Source organism: Lissotriton vulgaris, chromosome 2_1 (genome assembly GCF_964263255.1).
Source record: "Lissotriton vulgaris chromosome 2_1, aLisVul1.2, whole genome shotgun sequence".
Taxonomy (NCBI): domain Eukaryota; kingdom Metazoa; phylum Chordata; class Amphibia; order Caudata; family Salamandridae; genus Lissotriton; species Lissotriton vulgaris.
In genome coordinates, this window is record NC_141687.1 from 417,039,770 (window position 1) to 417,067,521 (window position 27,752).

General features: G+C 44.1%; 1 protein-coding gene across 1 annotated transcript in view; it reads right to left on the bottom strand.

Annotated features, from left to right (window-relative positions):
• Positions 1 to 27,752, bottom strand: part of PARD3B (par-3 family cell polarity regulator beta) — a 1,965,377-nt gene that overhangs the window by 1,265,086 nt on the left and 672,539 nt on the right. The window contains exon 5 of the mRNA XM_086954074.1: positions 26,393 to 26,487. Within this exon, the coding sequence (XP_086810200.1) occupies positions 26,393 to 26,487 (95 nt within the window). The remainder of the gene's footprint in view (positions 1 to 26,392; positions 26,488 to 27,752) is intronic.

A 27,752-nucleotide genomic window follows, 5' to 3' on the forward strand; every position in this document is an offset into this window, starting at 1 on the left:
GCCCTCCCCCAGGTAACAGTGAGATCCACCATTTTAGAAACAGCCTTTACTATTTTGGTCTTTACCTCGTTCCAATTACTTTCGTTTTTCAATTTGGTCGGGGGAATGTTTCTGACTGAGGCAGAGAATATCATGGCTAAGGCATAGGCGGATCCTGAATAACCAAACTGGAGGGAGAAAAAGGGCATTCCCTTATGCACGGAATGTGGCATCAAGCCACAAACCCAACAGTTTGTCTTTTTGACTATGAGCTGGTGTTTATGGAGGGTGGAAATGAATGTATTATTTATAAATTCCTTTCTTCTGTCCTCGAGGTGTGGGGGGAGATCAATATAGGAATGCATAGTGGTATTCTTTACAAACGTGGAAGAATGTGGAGGGAAAACTGTACATAAGATCCATCCTAGACAGGCTGCTACACAGCAAACAAGCAACATTGTAAACAGAAAAATCGAGAACCTGCTGTGCAGTAATTTTACATAATTAGTCTTTTTCCATTGACGCACCGCGTCATTTCTCCTCATGATGTCTATGGATTTAGTATCAAGATGTCTCTGGACACGAGATCAAAACGTCTCCCAGCAGCCGCTTCACCAAGAGCTTGTTCCTGGGCTTAATTAGCCATCGGTGCGTTATGATCAGGTGCAATGTCTTTAGTCTGTTTTTGGTGAGATCGCAGCCGCGATCGGTATTCCTGTTGAGGAGTGAGTTCTGGAATTGGTGAAATTATACCCGGGGCGTTTGTAGCGGTTGAACAGGGCACAGTGTCTGTGGGTGTAGGTCCAAAAAATTTCCGACAGTGGCTAGCGTGGAGCCATCCTTTACGTCCTTCTACTTTGACGGCTGTTCTCGTGGTCAGTAGGACCAGCTTAGGAGCTGTCCATCTCTTCTCCAGGGGGCTGGTACGATCGAAATTTCGGATCAATATCCAGTCGCCGGGCCTGATGGCGTGGTCTCCAGGCGTAGTGTGGTCTGGAAATGCTGCTGTAACCTGTGAACTACAAGATTGGAGTGCAGACATCAAGGAAGACAGGTAATCTGTCAACATATTAGAATCAATGTCAGTCAGTTTTCTAGGAGAAGGGACACCCCAGATGTTAGGAGGTTTCCTGAATGTTACTTCGAAAGGGGACAGTCCCGTCCGGGAATGTGCCACCATTCGCATATAAAAGAGCGACCGGGAGGGCAGTGACCCAGTCTATCCCTTTTTCTGCACATACTTTGGCTAGTTTTGTTTTCAAAGTCTGGTTGTGCCGCTCGACTAGGCCGGCTGCTTGAGGGTGTCGGACACAATGAAATCTCCAGGAATATCCCAATAGTAGAGAAACAGCCTCCATTAGTTTGGAGGAGAAGGGCTGTCCATTGTCTGAATAGACGACCCTCGGTAACCCATACCTGGGGAAGAATTCTCTCATTAATTGCTTAGCGGTTGTCTGGGCACCATAGTCTGGGACGGGGTATGCTTCAGTCCATCGTGTCAGTGTGCACACTACCACTAGCACATATTTGTACCCTCTACATCTGTCCATCTGGATATAATCCATTTGGAGGACTTCAAAAGGATGATCAGGAGGCTGGAATCCACCTTGTTCTACTGGTACTACTTTACCAGGATTAAATTGGCAACATATCATGCAAGTTTTTACTTTTTGTTTGGCTGCAGCTCTCAGATGTTTGTTAAACCAGATATTCCGTAAACTATCCAGCATACCTTTCTCGCCTAGGTGGGCGGGCTATGGACCGTGTCAATTATGACTTGTACCATGGAATCAGGGAGAAACCACACTGTTCTGTCTTTGGTCATCCAACCTTGATCTGTCTCGACCCCTCCTTGTTCAGTCCATTTCTTTATTTCATCTGCGGTGGCATGTGTCTGAATGTCTAGCATATCTTTCAAGGGGTCTCTCACTACCATAGTGACAGTCTGTGTGGGTAACTGAGAGTCTGATGTGTTCACTGGATTCTGGGCTGTCTGTTTAGCAGTCTGGTCCGCTAAGTCATTTCCTTTGGATATGGTGTCTGTAGCTTTGGTATGTGCTTTGCATTTCAGAATAGCTATGGCTGTAGGTAGGTGTATGGCATCTAGTAGGGCTTGAATCAGGGGACCATGTTGTATTTTGGCCCCATGTGAGGTAAGGAAACCTCTTTCCTGCCACAACACTTCAAAATTGTGAACTACACCAAATGCGTATTGGGAATCGGCATAGATATTCACTTTCAATCGTTTTGCCCATATGCAGGCCTGTGTCAGAGCGATGAGCTCTGCTGCTTGAGCTGACAGAATGTCAATTCTTTGGGTCTCTATAACTTTACAGTCTGTTGTTACTGCATAGGCTGCTACTAACTCTCCAGCACTTGTCCTCATGCACGACCCATCCACATAGAGTGATACATCAGGATCTGGGAGTGCAACATCTGTTAGGTCTTGTCTTGGTTTTGTCACTACGTCGATCATTTCCACACAGTCATGTTGTGTCGTGTCATCTGAGCTTGAGGGCAAAAGGGTAGCAGGATTCAATACATTGCATCGTCTGATCTCTATGTGTGGCTGAAAGAGCGTTAGTTCGTATCCTGTCAGTCTTGCTACAGTCAGGTGTTGGGTCTGTGTTCTGTTCAGAAGGACTTCCACAGCATGTGGCACTTGTACTATCAGGGGATGTCCTAACACTATTGAATCGCTTTGTCTTATGGCCAGGGCTGTAGCCGCAACGGATTTCAGACATGCAGGCAAGGCTTGTGCTACGGGGTCCAATGTGCTAGAAAAATAAGCACAGGGTCTGTTTCTTCCTGCTTGGTCTTGTGTGAGGACGGATAGTGCTGTTCCGTCACGTTCTGTCACAAACAGGGTAAAAGGCTTGCTATAGTTCGGGGTTGCCAGAACTGGTGCTTGACACAGGGCTACTTTCAGAGCTTCAAATGCTTGGGAGTGTTCTGATGTCCAAGGGAGAGTTGTATGAGTGGCTGCTTCCACTGTGGTTAACTGTATAAGTGGCTTGACTATGTGGGCATACTGAGGGATCCATTGTCTGCAATATGAAGTGAGACCAATGAATGCGCGAACTTCTTTCTGTGACTTTGGCTGTGAAATTGTCGAAATCAGTTGGATTCGTTCTTGTGTTAGTTGCCTACCCTCTTTCGACAGCAAATGTCCTAAGTAAGCTACTTGCTGTGCGCAGAACTGTAATTTTGAGGGAGACACCTTGTGACCTTTGTCTGTCAGGAAATGTAAGACTGTGAGAGATGCTTTTTCACATTCTGGTTCTGTCCTTGCTGTGACGAGGATGTCATCTACGTACTGTATCAATGCTGTGTTGGCAGGCATATTGATACTGTCAAGTTGTCTTTTTAGTGCTTGGCTGTAGATGCTTGGACTTTCTGTAAAGCCTTGGGGAGCTCTAGTGAACCTGAAGCTTCGTCCTTTTAAACTGAATCCGAATAGATATTGACTGTCGGGATGTATAGGAATGCTAAAAAACGCATTCTTCAAGTCGATGACTGTGAAAAATGCAGCTTCGGGATCTATGGCAGTCAATAGTGAAGAAATATCTGGGACCACCGGATATTGTGGGATCACACATTTGTTTAGTTCTCGGAGATCAACCACCAGTCGGTAGACCGGGGGTGCCTGAGAGTCAGTCCTTTTGAGGACCGGAAGAACTGGAGAATTGCAAACATTTGAATCAGTCTCGATCACCACACCATGCTTTATGAGTTCTTGGATTATTTTTAGTAAGGCTTGTTCAGCCTCGGGTGGAATCTTATATTGTCGTATACGGGGTAAGACTACACCCTCCTTGAGTGTGACTTGGTGTGGGGTGATGTCCATGTATCCGAAATCAGTCGAGCTTTTTGCCCACAAATGTTGCGGGATGTCTTTTAGTCTGGGGTCGAATTCTTTGACTGTGAAATGTCCTTTGAAATCTCGTAAGAACAATTTTACTCCATCCGGTGAACAGCATATCACTGCCCCTAGTTCTTTAAGTGTTTTAATTCCTAGTAAATTCTCTGGGCACGTTTCCGTAAGGACTAGATCAGTAGTACGTGTCAGAGGACCCACTCCTAAAGAGACTTGTTCCGATCATAAACAAAGTATCTGTTTTCCTGAAAAGCCCAGAGATATATTATGTAAGCCAGAGAGAGGAACCTCTGGGACTTCCTTATGATTTATGGTAGTCCTACTCGCCCCCGTGTCGATGAGGAATTTTCTGTCTTGTCCCAGTAAGTGAGCTTGTACATATGGACCTTTCTGATCTACTGGAACTGGAATAAGGGGCAAGTCACTTTCTCTCTCAAGGCTGTCTCATGCACATGGTTCAAACTCGGGGTAATCTGACTGGGCGTACTGGTACATCTGTGTGGCAGCAGTAGCGGGCGTTTGAACCTGTGGCGGCGTAATGGTTTGGGGCTGCTGAGTGTTACTTGTTCTAGGAGTGTGAGGGCGTTCTTTCGTCTTTCCTGTCGCTATGTTATGTTTCAGAACTGGACATTCCTTCACAAAATGGCCCTGCTGCTTGCAGTAGTTGCAAGTACCTTTATTGGTCCCCACATTACCTTTAGGGCCTGTGTTTACTGGTGCCGTCTGCGCAACCAGTGCCTTCTTTTTTGTGTCTTTCACTCTCTTCTTTTCCTGTTCCTGTTCCTCCCTTATTCTGTTGTGGTGGTACTGTAACATCTGTAACATTTGTGAAGGACTATTTGCTTGCCAGGTACTCTCAATTTTCAACACTCTATTCCTTATGGGGGGGTAAGGCGTTGTCCACCAATTTGGACACAAAAAGATGAGGATATGCCTCGCTGCTATGTGCGAGACCACTATTTATAGAAAAACATTTCTCTAATCTGGTGTAGTAATCACCTGTGTCCTCGTCTGGCTTTTGTTTACAGGCAGAAATGGCATACCAATCATCCTTTTTCGTTGTCAACAACAGAGGCAAGACCTGTATGAGGAGACTGGGCAGTTCTCTCACGCGCTCACCTAAACCTTCACCTGGTTTTCTGTCTGTCTCTTCTTGTTTTAGGGCAGTCCATGTGATCTTTTTACCACCCACCTCCCAATCCTTTTCCTTCAATTTGTCAAATATGCCTGTAGGTAGAATTACTTTAAGGAGTATTATTATATCTGGATATGTAAAACTACCCATTTGGAGGATATCTTTCAACTCCCTATGAAATCCTCCGGGATCTTTTTCGTGAGAGGGCACCATCTTTTTCATTTCCATTATCTCTAACTTGGTTAGGGGAGTATACACATGTATTCGTTGCAGTGTACCATCTGGCTGGGGTATGGGGCGGACTTCTCGTAAAGGATATTGGCCTATACTGTAAGGTTCATGATCTGATGAGGCTAAGGTAAGTTGCAGGAAACAGAGGCGCAGGTCCAGAATGGTGTTAATCAATTCCGGTCCCCGAGACCTCCATCTATCTGTCACTACTTCTTGTAACAATTTGTATAGTTTGTCTGGTCGGTGGAAGTTATTCTCGTGTAAGGTAGCCAGGTGTTGGACCATATAAATACCTGCTAGTCGTTGTTCTGCTCGGGGAGAGCCAAAAACATTTGCGCTACTATATCTGGGCCGTATACCCGGTGCTGTGATAGCCAATGGGTGGCAGACCGGGCCAATTCTTTTTCTTGTTGGGTAAGGGGAGGCTCATTGTCCATCCATTCATCTAGGGCTCTTTCCGTGGACTGGAAAAGATCTTCCGAAGAAGGATCTAATCTTTTAATTTTCTGCGACACTCGCGGGGTTTGCCACTTGGGGCCAGGACAATGTTGCGCTACACCCAGGAAATTCATTCTATCTAGTGTCGGACTATCATCTTCCTCTGAGCCGTCCTCTTGTGTGATTTTCTCAGAGTGAATAGTGACAATTTTCCTAACCAATCTTTTAGTTATTTTGTCGATCTGATGTCCCCGATCGTGTGCTCCTCTGTGCACCTGGTCACTAAGGTCTATTAACTCAGAGTCTACGCTTCCATTACCCGGGTCTAGTTCCCGGATCAGGCCATTTATGATGAACTGCAGGAGCAGTCCTCTCATGGGAACTTTTCTGTTTTTCATGACCTGGACCAGAGTATCCGGACCTTCACCTGTCCGTATGAATTCATAAACTCTATCCAAATGCTTTGTTATATCAGGGACCTTTTGGAGTTGACCCACGGCTAGTCTTAATCTCTCTGATATCGTGGTCATTGGGCCACTACCGGGTTCGGGGTCGTAAGGACACTCAAGAGGTGGGACATCGTCTTTATCCTCAGCCCGTTCCCGGATACTCCTAAATCAGAGGTGGAACCATCGGCTACTAGTTCAGGAGCACGTATGGACGGGCGTGTTCTAGGCATGTTTACATAAGCGGGGGGTGGTTCAGACAGATAGGCAGGGAGGAAATGTTCGGGAGCAGTGGGAATTACTTTGACTGGGGACTTAGGGTGTTCTTCTACCATTTCTTCAGACAAAACGGGATAAATACCAGTAACAAGGGCATTTCTCTCTCTCTCTACCTGTTCAGCTAGTACTTTCTCACCTTCTTCCTGTAATTGCTTTTCTTTAGCCTGTTCTGACATTCTCTTACTTTTCTCGACTTTCCCTAGTTCTTTCTGGGCCCTCCTATACGCTTCCTTACGCCATAACTCAATGGCTTCTGTCTGTGAGGGCCTCGCCTTTCTTTTCCATAACTCTTCCTCCACTCTCATAATGCATTCTATATCCCATGTACCTGTGGCAGGCCATCTATACACCATCTCTAATTTCTCGGTATAGTCTACCCAAAGGTCTAAAAATAATATGGCACTCAACCCATGTTTGTTGTACATAAAATATCCAGGTGTATCTCTAGGCGGAACTTTAACTGGTTTTTCTAATAGATTCCTTTTGGTGCCGATCGTACGTAATTTGGAAAACAGAGGCATTCTTAAACTCAACCAATTACGATTTAAAAGACTTGGAATGTACAAAAACAAAACAAACACTTTATACACTAGAATATAGTGCAACCGTACCGGTTTCACGAATGAAACACGTCTTTACCGTTTTCCAAAAATGGAACCCGTCTTTGTACTATCTCAGTGGTACTCACCAAGAAGCAAAACTTGAGGACCTGGTCATCGGACTCTTGACGCTTGCGCAGGAATTCGGGGCTCCAAAGACCTCGGACTCGGCGTTCTCACTGGTCAGGCTCTGGGTTGGGACGCTCCGCAATCTTCTTCACCGCCTCGTGTGGATGATCAGTCGCAGTCTGCCTCCTCCTCATCTCGAGGGAGTTAGCGGGAACACCCCGCTGTTGTGCACTTGAAGTCCGTCGAAAGTATGGAAGGGACAAAGACCCGACTTACATCTCCGGCGCGTAGGGAAGAGGGAGCGTCCCTGTTCAGGCGCCAATTAATGTGGTAAATAAAAAGCTAGTTATTTACGCCGTTCGGAATTTCTATAATTACCCAAGAAAATGGTAATGCATAAAATGAGGAGCAGAGTCCGTGGTCTTCGAGTTGAAAGGGTTTTATTCCAGAACTCGAGTTAAGGGAGAGCTCCTTCACCAAGCGGGTTCAGGAGTAGTCTACTTTGCTTGGAACATGTCAGCACTTTTATACAATACGAGTACAAACAAAAAGAAGGAGTTTCCCTTAGACTTGATTCAATCATTCATGATGTAATCATACAGAAGACACATACTTGTTCTCGTTTAAAGAATAACCTGAATAGCATTTACACACAGACAAACTTATTGCATCGGGGTGGTTGAGGTAACAAGTTACAGGGTTGCTAGTATCTGAGGACAGAGAATCGAGGCATTGTCACAGGGTCATTTCTGTCGGAAAGGTAGAGGACGAGGCATTGTGCGTTCTTTACTTCGTACACAAGGGCGGTGAGGTCTCACAATGATATGTGTGTGCAGCGGGGAAGAAGGAGAATGGGCTGTAGTAAACTATTCTTCTTCGTGGCAGTCTCGTGTGCTTGATTATATCTCCCCTTGGTTGTTAACCCAACCCATGGCTGTCCTCGCAAACTAGGAAATCATTGACGAGCGAGAGCTGCTCGTTTGGTGACAGAGTTAGGGAGGGGGGGTTTTCCGAGTCACCCATCCGACTGACTCTGTTCTGGTCTAAAGGAAAAACATTGAACGGGACGGAAACCCGTAGGTTACATGGTAGCTGGACATTATTCTTTGCATGTATCAGCTTTATGAGAAAGAGAGCAGGCAAGAGGGGGTACAACGGGATTTGTGCTTGTAGTAGAAGGATTGGCTTGCCTGGTCGATGTCAGGGTGGATAGGGTGCATGATGGGACACCAGGGGAAAAGGGAGCTTTTTTTTCGTCAAATTCCACAGAAGGAAAGACTGGGATCTAACCATACTCCCAAATTTTTGCCTGCACACAGGGCGTAGGTGTCGTCCCCAAATTCTGGGGCCACCATGCTGATGACCACACAGTCGGGCCCTTCCCACCACTAGCACCTCCGTCTTGTTGCCATTCAACTTCAGGCAGTTCTCTGCCATCCATGCAGCCAATTCTTGCATGCATGCCATGAAGTTGGAGGCGGCCGTCTCTGGTGCCTGGGTCAGGAAGACCACCAACTGTGTGTCATCGGCATAGGATACGACCCTGAACCCAAACCCTTCTGCTATCTCCGCGACGGGAGCTACATAGAGATTAAACAGGGTCGGGCTCAGGGTCGAGCCCTGCGGCACTCCCTGGTTCAACTTGATGACTCTAGAATAATGTTCACCCTGTCTCACCTGGAAGCAGCGCCCCGACAGGAAAGATTTTAGCCAACTCAGGGCACTGCCAGACACCCCTCCATTCCTCAGAAATTGCACCAACGTGTGATGAGCTACAGTGTCAAAGGCGGCATTTAGGTCCAACAGGATCAGGGCCGCCGTTTGACCTGCATCCACAAATTGCCTGATGGATTCAGTGGCAAAAAGTAGAGCAGATTCTGTTGAGTACCTTGCTTGAAAACCGGACTGGGTGGGGTGGAGAAGATCATATTTCTCAATATGGGCCGTCAGTTGTTCATTCACCACTTTTTCTGCCACCTTCGCAAAGTATGGCAAAAGGGAGATTGGGCGTAAGTTATCTAGTTGGTCTAAACCGATGTGCGTTTTCTTAGGGAGCAGCAGAACCACAGCTTCCTTCCAGCATCCGGGTCCACGACACGTTCTAAAAGATGTCGCCACCAGATGCCTTATAAAGGGCTCCACAATAGAACAACACAACTGCCAATACTGGACACTAGTTTGAAATATTTGTACTGACCTTTATGAATAAAACGTAACGGTCCGTTTGTGATTTACGTCACTAGTTTATTGATTCATTTTTTCACTAGTGGAACATTATTACTTATACATATATCACTAACTTTTTATGCATGTACAAACAGATGTAAAACAATGCAATACAAGAGAACTTCAATATACAGTACTTTTAAAGTTTTACAACACATCCAACCCACATTCTGGCCAATCCATTCATTCTTCACTCATACATACAAATACACCACAGTAAAAACAATCTTTTGAACCTATTGTCAGTGATGGGTTATCTGTCCATATAGATGGTATTACACTTTTTATTTTATAGTCAGCAGTCTTATTTGATCAGAGCAATCCTTTGGAAACAAAGCCTTGTTATCCAAACACACTCTCCTATTAATTCTATTTGACAATAGGCATCAAACCAGGTCGACACGTTTCGAACCCCCAATTGCGGGGTTCTCCTCAGGACCAACATTCTCTACAAAAACAGAAAAAAATACTTATTTAACAACTGCTATTTACAGCAGAGTAAACAAGAACACCAACAGCTGTCTTTCAGCTACGATACCTTATTAATATGGGACCCAATCCCTTAGTGTTGATGGGTTGACACAGGTCACAATAGACACTCTGGACTAAAACCATAAAACAAGCCCTAATCAAAAAATGTTTAAAAGGTCAGTCTGGATTTGCCAGAATGTGGGTTGGATGTTTTGTCAAAACTAGTGACGTAAATCACAAACGGACCGTTACGTTTTATTCATAAAGGTCAGTACAAATATTTCAAACTAGTGTCCAGTATTGGCAGTTGTGTTGTTCTATTGTTATATTGGGCTTAGCCTTACTGGGTCAGAGCCACGACCCTGTGTTGTTCCTCTTTATATAGGGCTCCAGGCATTCCAAACTACCTTTCAACCTTTTCGGAGGAGCCGGGTCTCTGGGAGATCCAGACTTTATGCTACTGCAGATGTTAATCAGTTGTTCCGGGAGGGGCATCAAGAATTCCTCCAGTCCTCCTCCCTCCACCACAAGTTCTCTCTCTTCCAGCACTTCCTCTTCAGCTCTTTGCAGACTTTGTCATAGGGGATAACACAAAAACTGAGCAAATGTCCTAAAAACAACACCCTGATTTTCAAGTCTGGCTTGACAGTGCAGCTCTGACATTACCCATGTGATTAACAGAAAAGGAGCTTTCAGAAGTACTACAGGGTGAGGGCTTAGACTCCACTCAAATGTTGGCGCCCCCGACTACAGCATTTGATTGAGCAGAAGTTGTGTGTTGCCACTCAAAAGTAAGTTTTGTATTGCACTTTGTTTCCTTGTGGGAAAGCCTTTGCCCAAAACAGCAAGACTGAGATTATCATTGGGGCAACTCCATGAGCAAGGCTATCGGCCAGATCTGTTTATTATGAAAATGATAAGGGCAATAGGCCTGACATATTTATTGTGAATAGCATATGCTAAATCCAATTGGCATTTAAGGGTGGATTGGTATTATTCTGCATTAAAGCCTGTAGAAAGGTGTTTTGTTACATGGAATCTCACAGATTACCATTACAGGCAAGGGATTGCCTGTTGGTAACCTCCTGTCACAAACTGTGGGGACAAAAGATTTGCACTGTGACAGCCTTAATAGGTACTTTCAGGAGAGATGGTCCTTTGCTTTACCAATTGTAATTTTGTCAACATTTGTAATGTTATGACTGTATGCCTTTTAATTGCCATGTTCCCACAAGCTTACATTCAATAAAGTAGGCCTGAGTTGTTATGGTGACCAACAAATGATGAAGGTTATGCACCTGATTGGTTCACTGGAAACATTATGTCAGAGACCATAGACAGACCCTAGTGGTAGGCGATTTTTACAGTGCTAATCCTCGTTAGGCCATTTTTAGGGGTTTGTCAGTGTTTTTTGCCATCTGTAATTTGGCACATATTTATAATTTTTTACCTGTATACATGATGCTTGCCAGTTTATGCTTAGTTCAGGAGACTTGTGCTGGTTACGGTGACATGTTATAGTCTATATTACAGACTATATCGGTTCATTGAGTTATCTGCTAATTATGAAAAGTTATAACAAAGCCAGTCAGCCTAATTTACTTATTGTGTAAAGTGTGTGCTAAAGAAAATAGACGTTTAAGGGTGGACTATTACTACACTGTGCAAAAGCTTGCATACAAGTATTTTGTTATATACAATTGCACAGATTACCCTAACAGGAAAAGATTTCGGTGTCTGTGACCCACTCAAACAAACAGTTAGGATAGAAGTATTAAATTATGATAATCCATAGCAGTACATAATTGTTTTTAAACTTTAATTGTGAACATATTTTCTAATTTAATAACAGTGTGTCCAAGTCACAGCTTATTTTATTTTTTCTAATTTCTTTTAATTTTTCTTGGATATGTTGTTGAGTTTCTGTGGTTTGTTTGTGTGTTGTATTCTAGTTGTGCAAGTGGGTGGATGTAAGAATCAGTCAGGGGGTGGATGAATGTATGCACGAGTGGAAGAATAAGTGCCACAGTGCATGTACAGGTACTTACTGAGTGTAAAAGTCCATTGATGAATAAAGAGCCACTTTCGCGTAGAAGCCAGACCTGTTTGAATTACCAATGATTGCTTCTGACAATCAAGCCTGTTTCGGGGAACAAAATGGGAGTTTGGACTTGCAAGGTAATTAGGAGGCCAATTGTGATCAAGGCAGATGTCTTCACCACTTACGAAACTCCTGCCAAACCAGTATTCACAGTAGGCCCTTCAGGTGTGTTTCATTACTTCTTTAATGTAATATTATACAACAAATGCCCATACCTTAACAAACAACCCTATTATCTTCTTTGCAAAATTCGCTTTACTATCTGTATGGTCGTGTAGTGCTCGTGAAATCTGTGTGTATCCTCATCTATTCCAGAACTTTGAGACAGGTGCTAGCACAGCCGCTTGTCCTCAATGTCTGGCCGGGCTTCCATGGGAGCAAGCCTTAGTAAGCACTTTATAAAAATCGAACCTGCGGGCATTTGTGGTCAGCATAACGGCCTACTGGGGACAGGACACAGCCTACAAACAGCCTGCACTCACTTTTGGGGGCTGGCACTTATTTTTCTGCATCAGATATTTACTGAGGGCAAGTGAGGGAAAAACACAGAAAGTGAAAAGACAGAGGAAGAGAAAGACGGAAAAAAGTCACAATGGGAGCCAATTTGGACTGGGACAGGAAACAGACCTGGGCACCAAAAGTGGCATTCAAACAATACCTCGGAGCTCAGAGGGAATACAGAAAAGGGTCGCCCTCCACTCTAAATCTATAATACAACTAAAGACCCAATCCAATGGCGTAAAGATACATCAGTGACTCAGGAAAAGGGGGGTCCAAATATCCTGCTCCCAATTACTCTCTTATACACGTTATAAGAAGGTGATGCACTGTACTCGGCCTGTCTGGAAATTGCATACCAGTTACCCCGTTGGTGGTGTTTCCGTGAGGGGTCATTTGCTTCTCGCACATTTTTTCCTCTATTAAGAGTGTAGTTCAACAATTGGTGTGGACTTGTGTGACCAACTTCGTTTTTGGTTCACTATTTTTGGTGTTCTGTAGTGTTGTCCGGGAGAACAGGTTTTTTAACGTGGGCGGAGTACAGTGCATCACCTCCTTATAACGTGTATAAGAGAGTAATTGGGAGCAGGATATTTGGACCCCCCTTTTCCTGAGTCACTGATGTATCTTTACGCCATTGGATTGGGTCTTTAGTTGTATTATACACCAAAAGTGGCACTCATTTGACAATCAGAAATCTATAAACGTGGCACACGTTTGAAAATCTGGTCAGTTTTTAACTTGTAAACACAACCTTGTATGTGATTTGCAAAGATAAGGAAGATGGTATGCATTTGCAGCAGTCAATATTTGTAGAAATACCAGAGAGAAAAAATGGCGTACCAGACCATACAACAGGTCCAAATACAAGCCAAACAAAATGGCCCACATGCTGTGTGATTGCACTATAGGACAGTCGGACCCTGAATAGGAGAAAGCAGGATCCTGCAAGAGTAAGATAAAACAGCAGGGAGTGTCTAGTAGTGGATTAAAGAGGCATTAGGTAGATTTGGGACTATGCAGTATTGGTTTTCAGTGTGATGACATTTAATTGCACCAGTCGCAGGCTTCTGAGCAGAGCTTTAGGCACCAGCACTCATTCTCTCACAAATTAAGCACTGCAGACAACAGAGCAATGATAAGGGAAATGTTCCAGAGGTAAAGAATGGGCCTGTTTAGCTCTCACTGGATTTCTACTATGAAGATGTTCAACCAAAACAACATCTGTCAATATTTTGAGGCAATGAGGAAGGACTCTAAACGTTGGATCCTTTCCACTGGTCTAACAGAGTCTTAAGTGGCAGTGGTGTGTGTGCAGGCGTCACATCTTGAGAAGTTGCCATTCATGTGCACCCGTCTACATCCAAGTAAGGCAATTAACTGTCCTCTCAGCCCTGTTGGACACTTCACTGGGTTAAGTGTAAAAAGCATTATCTTTAGATGCCTACAGAATGAAGCATGATTAGATTGTATGCAGAGTGAAAAGGGCAAGTTGTTTCAAAGCTTAGCAACGACACAAGAAAATGATCTGCCTCCTTAATCAGAGCGTCCAATACCTGTGCCATACGAGTACTGGAGAGTATGATGCATATGGCAGAGCAGCAAATACACAGATTTTTTTAAAGGATTCCCTTGGCCTCAGGGAGCCAGTGCAGTGCTACCAAATCTACAGGTTCAAATTCCAGAAGGGCAAATTCTGCCACAATCAATAATGAATAGTAGAGGGGGAGGAAATTCATTCTGTAAGCAACATGGGGAGAGGAGTTGGCCTAACGGCTAGGGCGGTCGACCTCGAATCTGGGGAACTGTGTTTGAGTCTCGGCAATGACGCTGAACATCTGTGATTCTGGGCAAATCACTTAATCTCCCTGTGCCTAACAAAAATGAATGTGTGTCCTCATGTAACGTAACTGGTGCTATGTAAAGCGCTCTGATACCCGATTCGGGTCATGTTCGCGCTATATAAGACTCTGCAAAAAAGAAGAAAAAAACACACTATAAAAATGGTACGTTTTGTTATCATCATTCCTAGGAATCCTAAAGAAGATTAATACCAGGACACTACAACAGCTCTACGAGGTGGGTGCAACATGACCCATGACTGCACTAGAGTACTAGGATACAGACTCCCATAAAATGGCTGATGGAGAAAGGTTTCAATCTAGTCACAAGTCCTCTTCATCTCAAAATGTGAATCATTTCTGATAAAAGGTCTGCTGTTAGAAGTTAATATATAGTTTTCATCAAATTAGATGTAGTACTCACAACAGAACCCTTCAGGCATCAATAAATAATAAAAAGGTATATGCCACCTTCTTCAACCAGTGTGAGAAAGATTGAAAGTATTATGGCTCAATACTGTGAGAAATAAAAGAAATCATAAGGAGACAAGGATTGGCAAAATCAATAAGTCTGGCTTTAATGTGCTAATGCATTCAAATACAGCCATGCACAAATGCTGCCTGGAAGTGCTGGATGTACAAAATGCTGTTCAGCCCTTAAACGTTGGATTGTATTGTATTGGATTTAATTTTTGCATAGAGCGATAGCTACCCGCAGGCGTCCTAGAGCTTAAGAGAGAACAGGTGTGTGTTAAACGTTATACCTATTGGCTTTGCCAATGCTGTGAAAAGTAGCAAAAAGGGATGCATTTCACTACAGAATGCATATAAGAGAAAGGGAAGTGAATGGGACCAACACATTTTTTAAATTTTTTTTTATTTAATGCGATTTTATAGAGCACGAACATTACCCATAGGTTATGTTATGTTATGTTAAGTGTTGCTTATAAAGCGCACTGACACCGAAGCTTCCTGGCGCTGGTAGACAAAACAGAGTGAGGGGTAGGCATAGGTAACAGAGTCTACGTGGGGGTGGGGAAGAGATAAGTTTTTAGCATTTTTCTAAAATTGAGAAAGGAGGAGCAAGATTTGATCGGGAAAGGGAGGAGGTTCCAGAGCACAGGGGCTAGATGAGAGAACCGGCGTCCGCCGAATCTCTTAGTTTTGTCTTGGGGGTGATCAGCAAGTCGCGGTGGGCGGATCGAAGATTACGTGTAGGACAGTGAGGGCGGATGATAGATTTTAGGAAAGCGGGGGAAGGGCAATGAAGTGCCTTAAAGGTGAGGCAAGCTACCTTAAAGGCAGCCCTTCGATCAACCGGGAGCCAGTGCAGGTTCGTGAGCAGAGGTTTAGCTGATTGCCATCTAGGTGTTCCCTTGGATCAGGCGGGCAGCCTGGTTCTGGACAATTTGAGGGCGTTGAACCAGGTATTGTGGCAGGCCGTGGTAAATGGCGTTGGAGAAATCCAGACGGGAAAGTACCAGCGAAATGACAGTTTGGGTGAGTGCCGCCGGGGGAAGAAGGTGTCAGAGCACTTTACAAAAGAACCAGTTGCGTTACATAAGAACTTTGAATTACACGAGTTATGAGTTAAGAGATACAAACAGAGAAAAAAATGAATGATTGAGTGTTCTTTTCAGACGAAAATTCCAAATTGAAGCACATCTTTAAGGGGAGAATGATGCATCAAATTAGATGAGAGTGGAATACTCTTCTGGGCGGGGCCAAATCCCACTCTGTATTAAGACATTGGCAACAATAGGTGATAGACAGCTGTGCTGTCGAGCCAGACCTAAAAATCAAGGAAAATGGGTTTTGACATTCAAGATGAAAAGCTATTGTCCTCAACAGTTCTGGCGAATTTCAAATAGATTGAAAATCTAGTAAATACAATCTTATGAATGATACATTTGAGAATAGTGAAGACCGCCCTCAAATCTTATTCTATACAAAATTATACATTACCTACTTAGATCACACACCTGAATCAGTAGAACAAAGTCCACATGTTCTACAGTTTCTAACACATAAGGAATTCAAATAATAATTAAATACATGTGTTAAAACAAAGAGATGAGGGAATGGTGGCATAAAAAATGAACCACCTTACATTAGTATGTCCTTTATGTCTACTTAAGGCCTTATAGAAAGGAGGAAGAGATAAGAAGAAAGCAGAGTGGACAAAACATTAAAAAATTTAGGAGGAAAATAAAAATGGGCACATGAAATAGGTGCAAGAGAAGATGAAAGACGCAGCTGCCCCTCAACCTCCTGATACCTTGATGACTTTTACTCCCCTACTGGTCTATGGCATGGGCTGCTGGGGGTAAAGACAACCAAACATGGGTATGGAAAGGATTGTTCAAGCTGATGTTGGGCGCTTGGGATAATAGGAAATTGACAAGAAAGATTATAATTTGAGACTATCATTGAACTTATGTAAAGGTCTAGACACTTTTGATGCTATGCCTCAGGAAATGATATCATAAAACAGTATTTTTGAGGTGTAGAATGCACAACACAAAGAATGAAAAGCATCTTGAAAGAGTTCGCGGCGTGTGTGAGCATCTCTGTAATGTTCCTAATGTTCCACGTGGCCTTGAATCTGCAGTGGTCCGGAAGCGTTTCGATCATTCTGGTAATTGCATGGAGCCTGCTAATTACACACATGCAGATTTGCCTAATGTGAGCACGTCTTAATGGACGTTGGAGCATCAGATTCTCATAAATTCTCTCAAGGATAGGGCACCTTTAAAGGTTGCCCATAAGGAGGAGTCCCTCTGGCCTCAGACACTTGAGTTACCTAATGAACCACAGCATCCCAATGGACCAGGCCTGGGAGCAACAGCAGGCCCAGAGGGCATCCTTCTCTGCGCAAACAACACTATAACGGTGGGTGGGAAGGAAAGGGGAAAAGGGAAATACTGCCATCAAATCCTAGAGGAAGCAGAAATTAGATTAATATTAAACACAGTAGGAGCTCGAGTAAACAAGCATTGAAAGCCAAGCTTTGTTTAACTTTGTATGGATGAGACTGGATGAGTGGGACATTGATGACAGCTGTCCGAAGTATTGGCGACAAAGAGGATACAGATAAATGCGAATGAAATGAGACTAGCTAGAATGAAAGAAAATAAGTTCACGGTGCAAACAAGGAAGCCTATCAAAACAGGCAGCAGGGATATAATGCCAGGCCTGGACAGTCTGATTCTTCCACTGGGCATTTCCCCGGTGGGCTGGAGGCATTGTAGGCCGATTTGAAAAGCCCAGGGCAGCTGCTGGTGCCTCTGTCACTTCTCCGGTTCCCACAGGTAATTACCGCAGGCACGAGAGAAAAGGAGTGAGAGAGATGAGAAAACATTTTCCTAGGCTGTTTTTGGTTCCAAGTCCAGCCTCCATTACAGTACAGCGTAGACTCACATATACAAATTAAAATAATATCACAGGTACACCAATTACCTTTTGCTAAATAAAAATCAATATTTGTTGTATGGCAGAACTTATGAGAAGGCACATATGCAATTATTTGTTCACCCCCAAATGCTTGATCCTAGTAAGATTTATAAACAAATAGGATCTACTACTTAAAAGTTCCAGAAATCTTAAGGTGATTCACATAATCTTGTAACGTTGGGTAATAAGTACACAGCATCGAAGGGTAAGTTCATTAATATCGCTGTACTAAATAACAAAGGTGTAGGGTAATTTCACTAATATCGCTGTACTAAATAACAAAGATGTAACAGACTAAAATAAATGACATATCCCCTTATTCTAAGGATATGTCTGAAATGTACACTGAACATTTTCAGGATACATGATCTCAATGTTTTGTGGAACCATTTTGTCGAAATAATAAAAAAAGGCTCAGTTTGACAAGAATGAGAAAATTACAACTGTTGCAATGTACGCATCACCAAGACACTCCTCAGGTAGCAAAATTCTCACGGCTGACATCTAGTTATCTTATGGTCACAAGCTTGAAACCCAACAAAGCCAACTCAGCCATCCATCCTCCTGAGGTCGGTATATTTACCATTTGTAATGTACAACTCTTGAAAAGGTAGAATGTAAATTAAGAATTATTATGTCGCCCATTCGGTGGTAGGACCAAGACATGGCAACAAAATCTAGTTTTTAAATCATGGCAGCCTCATTACATTTGAGAATTGTCTGGGATTGTCTCAGCCATGAATAGCATAGACATGATGTAGAGTTGGAGGCCCAGATGATTACAAGGGGAGTAGATGTTTTCCAGGAGAAGAGTGAAAATCTAATATGAATAGTAATGACTACCCAGGGTAGCAATAACTAGCCTCTGATTTGGCATTTGCAAATGTAAGACAATACAAGATTGCTCTCATGAAATATTACGGTTATAAAGAGGGTAGGACAACGGGACCTGAGTATCTGGAGCTTAAACGTCAGATCAGTGGTAAAGCACCATCAGGAGGTTTACGACCTTCTCATTGATGGTTCGCCGGATGTGCTTTTTCTGATGGAAACGTGGCTCCAGGACTCTGACTCCTCGATAATCAACCTAGCCTTCCCCCCCACCCCCCCGAGTATGCTATTTTTACTTTAAATCGGACAACTAGAGGTGGAGGCATTGCGATGGCCACCAAACGGTGTTATCCCTGCGAGTGGACAGCCGCTGAACTTTTGGGGTGTGAGGGTGCCTTATTTAAAATAGCGTTTAGTCACCAGTTTACCTTCTCTGGTTTATTAATTTACCGGCCTCCGGGCTGTGCCTCTGTTTTTAGGGCTTCTCTTCCTGAGTACATTAGTACAGAGGCACTAGGATGCTCAAATTTTAATGTTGTGGGAGATCTTAATCTCCATTTGGACTGCCCTTCTTTACCCTCTATTAGGAGCTTTCTGGCGGATCTTGAGGCTCTACAGCTCTCGCAGATGATTACTTTCCCCACACATAGAGGTGGTCATACTCTTGACCCGTTCTTCACAAATCTAGAAGGATTCAGAGTTCTTGGTTCCTCCCAGTTGGTCTGGACAGACCACATGTTGGTGAAAACGGCATGCTCTTTGTCTGACTCTCCTTTTCTATCTCAGGATAGACTTGTTCTTAAAGGACACTGGAACAAATTAAGACTGGAGGATTTTTACCATCTCCTCGAGGAGGTTCCTTTAGGTCCGTTCACTGAGGTCGATTGTGGATACGACTCCTTCTGTGAGTGGATATCTGGTGCCCTCATTCTCTGATTCCTATGTGTTGGTCCAAGTGTCATCGGAAGGAGCCGAGTCCTTGGTATGACACTTCCTTGGCATCTCTTAAGAGGGCCTGTAGACAGGCCGAAAGATTATGGAGGAAGTCGTACGACCCAGATCTGAAGATATGTTATCTGGCCAAGGTCAAGATCTACCACAGGGCAGTGTGTCAAACTCACGCTTCCTTTTATGCTCAACAGTTTCAGAATTCTGCCAATCCATCGAAACTCATTTTTTAAGTATTAAAGGACCTGATGGCGAAGAGAGCAACTGCAGTGGAAATATGCTCGAACTCACATTGTGAGGGTTTGGCCTCTTTCTTCCATGAAAAAGTGCAAGCCATCTATCGCACTTTTCCAACGGGTTCCCTGGTGCTAGAGCAGGTTGGTCGCACCTTAGGTGAGGAGGAATGTCTTTCTATCGTACCCCCCTTATCTTTGAAGGTGTTTGACTCTCTCAGCGCCAAAATCAAGTCTGGATCTCCGGCAGACCCGCTGAAACCGGCCCAACTCAAGACCCTGGCGCCGGTTTGCCGCACCCCGGTGCTGTCCTTGATCAACCTGTCCCTCTCTTCTGGAGTGGTTCCCGCCAGATGGAAGCAGGCAGCAGTCAAGCCAATTCTGAAGAAGGCGACCCTTGACCCCCTTAAACCTGAAAGCTACCGCCCTATCTCCCTTCTCCCTTGGGCCACGAAAATAGCGGAGGCCCATGTGAATGCCACTCTTACAGACCATCTTGGTAGGCTTAACATTCTCGACCCTACCCAGAACGGGTTCCGTGCGGGTCACAGCACGGAGACGGCCCTTCTCTCGATGGTCGAGCATCTGCGCTTCGTGCTGGATTCCGGTCGGACGGCGGCACTATTGTTATTAGATCTCAGGGCCGCCTTCGACACGGTCTCGCACAGGATTCTTGTTCGGCGTCTTGAGGAGGTGGGCGTTTCTGGCTCCACCTTGCACTGGTTTCGATCCTTCCTTACGGATAGGTCATTCCAGGTGGCGATCCCGCCCGGTAAGTCGTCATCCTACCCGTTAGACCAGGGAGTCCCACAGGGGTCATCACTGAGTCCCACCCTTTTCAATCTGTATGTGAGACCGTTGGCTGCGGTCGTCAAGCGGTGGGGCCTGACCATGGTCTCTTACGCAGATGACACGCAGCTGGCTGTCACACTGAGTGGGGACTCAGACCTGGAGGCTCCCAGGTTCTGTGATGGTCTGCGGGAAGTGGCTAACTGGATGAACTCCAACTGTCTCCAGTTAAACACCAAGAAGACGGAGATTATGGTGGTTGGTAAACAGGTGGCTTTGTGGGGTGACAAATGGTGGCCTTCGGAGTTGGGTGTGACTCCCCTCCCAGCGGCAGAGATAAAAAACCTGGGGGTGTGGCTTGATCCTTCTCTGAGTTTCATCTGTCGACCCATCCTCAAATTCTTTGATGCACCCACAAGACAGCTGGTGGTCCAAGCATCAGTGCTGTCCAGGCTGGACTATGCCAGCTCCCTACTGGCAGGGGTTAACTAGTCAGAATTTCTGCGGCTCCAGCGGGTTCAAAACGCTGCGGCCCGACTGGTGACAGGTCTACCTAGGCGGTGCTCGGTGTCCAATGCCCTGCGCTCTCTCCACTGGCTCCCTGTGCAGCAGAGGATTAGATTCAAGGTTCTCTGCCTTGCATTTAAAATCCTCAAGGGTACTTCCCCACAAATCTTGGAGAAACTGCTGCTCCCCCATGTCCCCTCTCGCACTCTTAGATCTCTAGGCCAGAACTTAGCAGTGGTCCCGCGTTTTAAGTTGAGCAGAATTGGTGGCCGCTCCTTTCGAGTCCTGGCAGCGAGCTGGTGGAATTCCCTTCCTCCACAAATCCGGGCCATCGATGAGCTCCTTCAGTTTAGATGGGCTATCAAGACCTTTTTATTTGTTTAGCTCATCTGTAGTGTCTCTTCTCCTTTCTGCCCGCTTTTAAAGCTGTGTTGTGTTTACCTTCTCAAAGCGCCAGGACGCCCCTTTGCTGGGGCAGCTGTGCGCGGTACAAATAAAAATAACATAACATAACATAACTTGGTTGGTTGATTGCTTTATTTCGATATGCACATATCATAAAAGCATTACAATAAATATATAAAACAGCACATCGTAAAAGACTGTACATTTAAAACAGAGCAGATAAAAAGTAGCAATTAATCAGAAATAAGGTAATTAAGAAAAGGATTAAATTGATATGGACAGTCTTTTTGAGCGGATCAACCATGCCCATTTTAAAAATTTGGATACGGCACAGACAATAGGAGGGGCTGTGTCAGTTAATAGAATACGTAAAGCCACCAAGTACTGGCGAGTACCCAGTTCTCTACAGAGAGGTTTGAGCCAGTGGGATCTTGGGCGGGCATAGTCCGGGCATTCAAAAAGAAAATGCGCCACAGTTTCAGGTCTATCAGTACATAGGGCGCAGTGGCGTGATACCTGCTTACATATATTCCATCTGGACAGGAGGTCAGCTAAAGGTAAAGTGCCTAGTCTAAATTTGATGAAGAGTGCCCGGTCCATGGAGATGGTAATAATGTCCAGATAAGACTCAAAGGCAACAACGTCTTTTATTTTCAGGAAAGCTGCGGTGGAATTGCAGTGACGTTGATTGCTGGTGCGGGTATCTCAAATCCTAGAAATCACAAATGTGTCAAATTATTATAAGTATTAGTAAGCAAGAGGAATCACTGGTATAGAATTTTTATTTGGCACTATCTTGTCCCCTAGAAGTGCATGTGCCTATGAGGGTGCTGCGGGCCCTGAGAACAAAAAGTATGAAGCTTCCACAGCCTGAGGAATTTATGCACTTCTTATGAGGATTAGCTGCTAGGTCAAAGGCCTAAGCTCCATAGTTTCATCTACCCAAAGGCAATGCAAGCATTTTGGACACAGGTTAGACCCGGTTCTGAGAGAAAGTGCCTTGAGTCGTGCAGCCATCCAGCACTCACTTTTGGGGAACATCACTTATTTTCCTCATCATATATTAATCGTGTGCAAAAGAGAGAAAAACACACAAAAGTAAAGTACAAGGAAGAGAAAGGCGGAAAACGGGCACAAAGGGGTAAGCAGGGACTGTAAAAGTAAGGTAAAGGGGCAGCAGTGTCTGGCATTGGACTAAAGACGCCTGAGTTGAATTCAACACTACGCAGCCCTGGTATTCCGCATGCAGGTTTTTAATAGCACTGCCTGAGCAGAGCTTTGGGCACTGGCACTCTATCTTTTACAAATTAAGCACTGGCAGGTTCTACTGCCTAGCCCCAGCGGGGGTTTGGGAGGAACAATTCCTTACAAAAGACAAGAACAGAGAGATTGGCCTCAAGATACCTGAAGGCTCCCAGTAACTTTAGATATTTCGTATCCAAAGACTTAAGCCCTGTGGTCCCAAGGAAGTCCTAAATGAAGATTACCTGCCAAGGACAGCAAGCATCAGAAATTAAAAAGTATATTAGAATTAAAGAAAAGGCTAGCATAATGCACTATTTTTAACAATACAGCATTTGCAAAGCAGCATCTGGGTTTCTAGAAGCTAGGTTTCAAATGGCCTAGTGGTGACAGCATGCAATAATGACAAAAAACAGACCTGTACTCAAATATTTCTATGATTAGCTACGATAATTAACATATTTTAATACATTTATTCGAATGTCTGTTGTTAACCAGAATAGCATCTCAGTATGATAAAAATTGCTGTATTCCTTTGCTTGATGATAGGGCCTTTTTGAAAAATAATTTGGAACTTTTTTGGATTTCATATATTTTATTTCTTTTTTCTAGAGAGGTGCAAGCTAATTCAGGTGTCCAAACACTGTAGAGAATCGGGGAAATTTGAACATAGATCTTAAATATTAAGACACTGAATTACATCACGAAAAAAGGGGGTTTACAGCGTGTGAAGAGCATCAGGTGCATGACGTGATGTCCGATTCCCAAAATAGGAGAAGGCTCCTCTGTGACTCAGTTGATGGACTGTTAATGGGACAGACGGTGGAGAAATACAGTTTGGCCCAATGACGGTGGAAGGTCAGATAGGAACTAGGAGTCAGAGAAGAACCTATATACTAGTATATTGCATATTATAAAGACACCACCTATGAACTCCAGCTTCTGTACCTAGAGACATCCGCGGACCTCACTCTGCCTATGGTCCCATCGAGAGCAGGATGAGGCCAAAGAGTGAAGAAGCAGAGGGCCCAATTCAAATATTCCTTGAATGGACATGAGTGACCGAGTCAGATAAAGGAGCAGGACTTCTTATATAAAGAAAGGTCCCAGACTGATTAACTGGGCCTTCGTCATGTGTTCCTGCAACCGGGTACCAGAAGGACACAGCTGGTCATCTTCAAAAGCTCTAGATACAGTAACTCATGCATTTCGGAGACTGGCACTGCATCAACAAAACTATTGCTAATACTGTCAACATTTCACATTCAGACTACAAACATCTTTTCAGGAAAGTAGCACATGTGAACGTTTTGTGGAGTATAGCTCCACAAGAGATCTCTGGCCGCGGACCTGCAAGATACTGGCGGATTTAGACACTCATTATCCATTGGCAAAATCATTTGGGGAATTAGAACTGCCACTATTTGAGCCTCTGGAAGCAACTCAGCTTCGATGTATGCTACGTATATAAGTTATTTCTATAGATTACAGGTATGCAGTTTCTGGATTCTAAAATTATTCATATCAAAATAATGAATTAGGAGAATCTGATATATATATATATATATATATATATAAATATCGATACACAAAGTGATCCTGAAGCCAAACGAGAGCGCTCCGCAGTGTGTGCTCCGCCCAGGGGCCGGATCCTGACCCAGGGAAATTTTTGTATACAAAGGAGGCGGCACAACCAGGATACTTTTAAGCCTTCTTTATTAAGACTTCACCCCACCTTGGTGAGCAAGGCCAGTTGTGGCTGAAACGCGTTGGTGGGTTGAAGTCTTAATAAAGAAGGCTTAAAAGTATCCTGGGTGTGCCGCCTCCTTTGTATACAAAAATATTATATATATTTTTTTTTTAAACATATAGATAATGTATAGGGCACATGATAATATATATAATTGCATTACAGGACACAGTTATGTGATAGCGTCGTTTGCATTGTAATCAAAAAATAATTTCAAGTCCTGAGTCCACCATATTAAAGACAGTGTTGCATTAAAAGGCTAAACAACCTAGTGATGCTGTAGTTGTGCATTGATTACAGCTGTCAGGGCCTCAGAATTCTACAGGTAAAGAGTGAAAAAAACCACCAGTTAGTAACGCATAGGGTGTTATGAAAGGCCGCATGGATGCACCCAGGTATCTCCAAGGAACGCCAGAGCACTGCGGCTACAGCGAGTGAGCCAGCGTGCAGTGTCCGCTGCTGCAGCAGTCACCTGGGGCGGCCCTGCACCAGCCCGCTGAAGTCCTGCCTTTCTACTCTGGATCCTTTCCCAGACTAATGCATTCCGGTGGCTGCCAACTCAAATTAGTGCCTTCGAGCTGTCGCACCAAAACAAAAAGTGTAATTATGACCTCTTGCCAGCCCTTCGGAGGTGCACTCAGGACTGCAGCTCGAATGAAAATGCATACATTATTTAATTCAGTAGGAGTGCCTTAAGTGGCACTTGCTTTTTAGATGTCCATGGCAGGTGATCTGTAATGACCACTGACTTGCATAAAATGGCTGCCTGCATTGCAACTAGATGGACCTTTCAGTTCCAACATCCCATATACCACGTGTTCCTATATCTATGTCACAGGTTGAACAGATTCCATGTTCCCCTTGAGATGGGTTCTTTCGTATCTGCCTTATCATTTGGCAGATATTATTTTTCGCAAATATTGTGGGTTTTTTCAAAAAAAATTTATGGGACTTCGTTCCTTCTTTATGGCATTTCTTCTCATCCACCTCGTGTGGGTCGCCATATTAATCCTTTTCACCAGGGAAGTCCTGGTATTTATTTTTAAAATTTTAATACATTCTAGAAGTGCTACTTATGGCTGCAATGATACCACCAACTAAATATAAGGTAAAGACTGTAAAGGCTTGTAAAAGGAAATCCAAGGACTTAAGCACCGAGTTCTTGGTAAACTGGTCCCATCTGGTAACCATCTCTGACCAATTCTGCTACTGCAAAGTTATCCACCAAAAGACCATTAGTGAAAGACTGCTTGAAGCCATTTACCCACTATTCACGGTGGGTGGCGACAGGCCTGAATTACAAAGGAGGGCAGAGCTCCCCCTACAGGCAGGTGCAGTGAGTGACTGCAACCGCCAGCAAGAGAATGCCTGGGAGTGGGGGTGGTGGCGGGCCCAGGGACACCCTCTTATCACTTTCACGGGGCACTCTGATCGTGCGTCATCTCTGTGTGACGCACATTCAGGGCGCCTCCTGGTGCTCATTTTGCTGCGACACCCACGTCTGTAATTCACACCGGGGCAAGAGTCCCTGCATGACTCCACAGTTTGAAAGTTCTTCAAAATCTTAAAAGTCATCCAAGAATTGCTTTAATATTAATTTTTTCACAGCCATCTTTTTATTGCCAGCTCATAGGTGACAGTTCTTCAGGGCTTGTAACGGAAATAAAAATAACACTTCTAACATGCTAACACTGCAAAGCTCGGGATGGGGCCTTTCACCGAGACGAGTGATAATCTTTGAGCGAAAAGACGCAAGTCAAGGAAAAGCCGTCAGCAAACGCGTGTGAGAAATCAACGAAGGCGCGCGCGAGGTGTTTGTGAACGTGTGCCCGCGCGCTGCTGGGATGATATCACAGTTTCATTTTACTTTAATTGGCGCGTGAATTTTCGGCACATCTTCCGGGAAGCGCTGCATCCGGTTTCGCTCCGTGGAACTGCGGCCCACCGCCAAAGTCTCATTACACTAATGAAGCACTGGAGGGTGAAGGCGCAATCTGTACAGGGGCATCGTCTACCTGAGTGAGAAGGCGGTTCTGGTCCTTACCTGTTGTTGTGTGGGGTCTTCTGGGGTGCCAGGTACTCAGGCTGCCAGATGGAATCCATCTCCCCGTCTTCCGCAGACCCTTGGAGCGAAGAACCCTGTGCCAAAGATGGAAAAGAGCACACAGTTAACGACTTGCCCTGCTTCAGATTTACAAATAAAATAAAATAAACAGATGCACCACAATGTATTCTAAAATTGCTAAAATGTCCGCTTTTCCTTAGTAGTTTATGGCATAGATGCATCAAGCTAAAAACCGGTCGCAAACGGTTGCGACCGGTATTTTTGCAATTCGGATGCATCATCCCAAATGCAAAAATCGTAATTTAAGAAATCGCAAAATTGTGATTACTTAAATTGCGATTGCATTTAAGGAATCTCAAATTGAGATTCCTTAAATGCAATGCATTAAAGTAAATAAAATTGGGTTTCGCTAATAGGGGGAGCAAATTACCATGAAGTTGAACTTCATGGTAATTTGCAAAAACTTTGAAAAATGACTAAAGTGCATTTTTCAAAGTTCCATTTTACACACAAACATGCCCTTAGGGCATGTGCGTGTGTGCAAGATTGTACCCATATGCGGATTTCAGGGGTGCAACAGGTGTCTTTTTGACGCCCTGGCACCCTTGAAATTGCAATCTCAATTTGCGATTCTCTAATTGAGAATCTGAAATTGAGAATGCCTCTAGGCCCATGGGAATGAATGGGGAGGTATTCCTTAATTTGCGAGTCGCAATTAAGGAATTTTAAGAAATCGCTATTTTTTTAGCAAGTTCTTCATGAATAGCATTGTGCTATTCCTTATTAGCGAATCTTTATTTTTCGCTAATAAGGAATCGCAGAATGGATGCTTGATGAATCTATAGGCAAATGTCTAGTTTGTCTACAGCACCAGAAGTTAAGATCAGCCTGCTTCCAAGCGCTCTGAGTTTTGGCAAATAATAGAATTTATGACGTTTACTTTCGCTCAGGATCACACTGAGGGCAAAAGATGCAGTAGGCGTTAAATTCGGGGAGCCTGATTCCACCATTACGGCATATCTGCTCCCACAGAATAAATCCTGGCATCCTTCCTTATTGTATGGTGCTCTTCAAGTGATTAATTCACAACACAATTCCTCCCTCAATACATTGTTCCTGCTTGCAAAACAGGCCCAAACCTTCCTCCATTTTTTGTTTTTCTACATATCCAGAAGTTCCCGACTTCGCTTCATCTGGAAAGAACATTTTTTATTCTCCCCTCTCATTCATGGACATAGATCCATTCGAAAGACAACACCTCTTCCTGTTGCTGGTCTCCATCTTATGTGCTTCTATTGACAACCTACAAGTAGAGCCCAGCCACCTGAGATTTGCAACT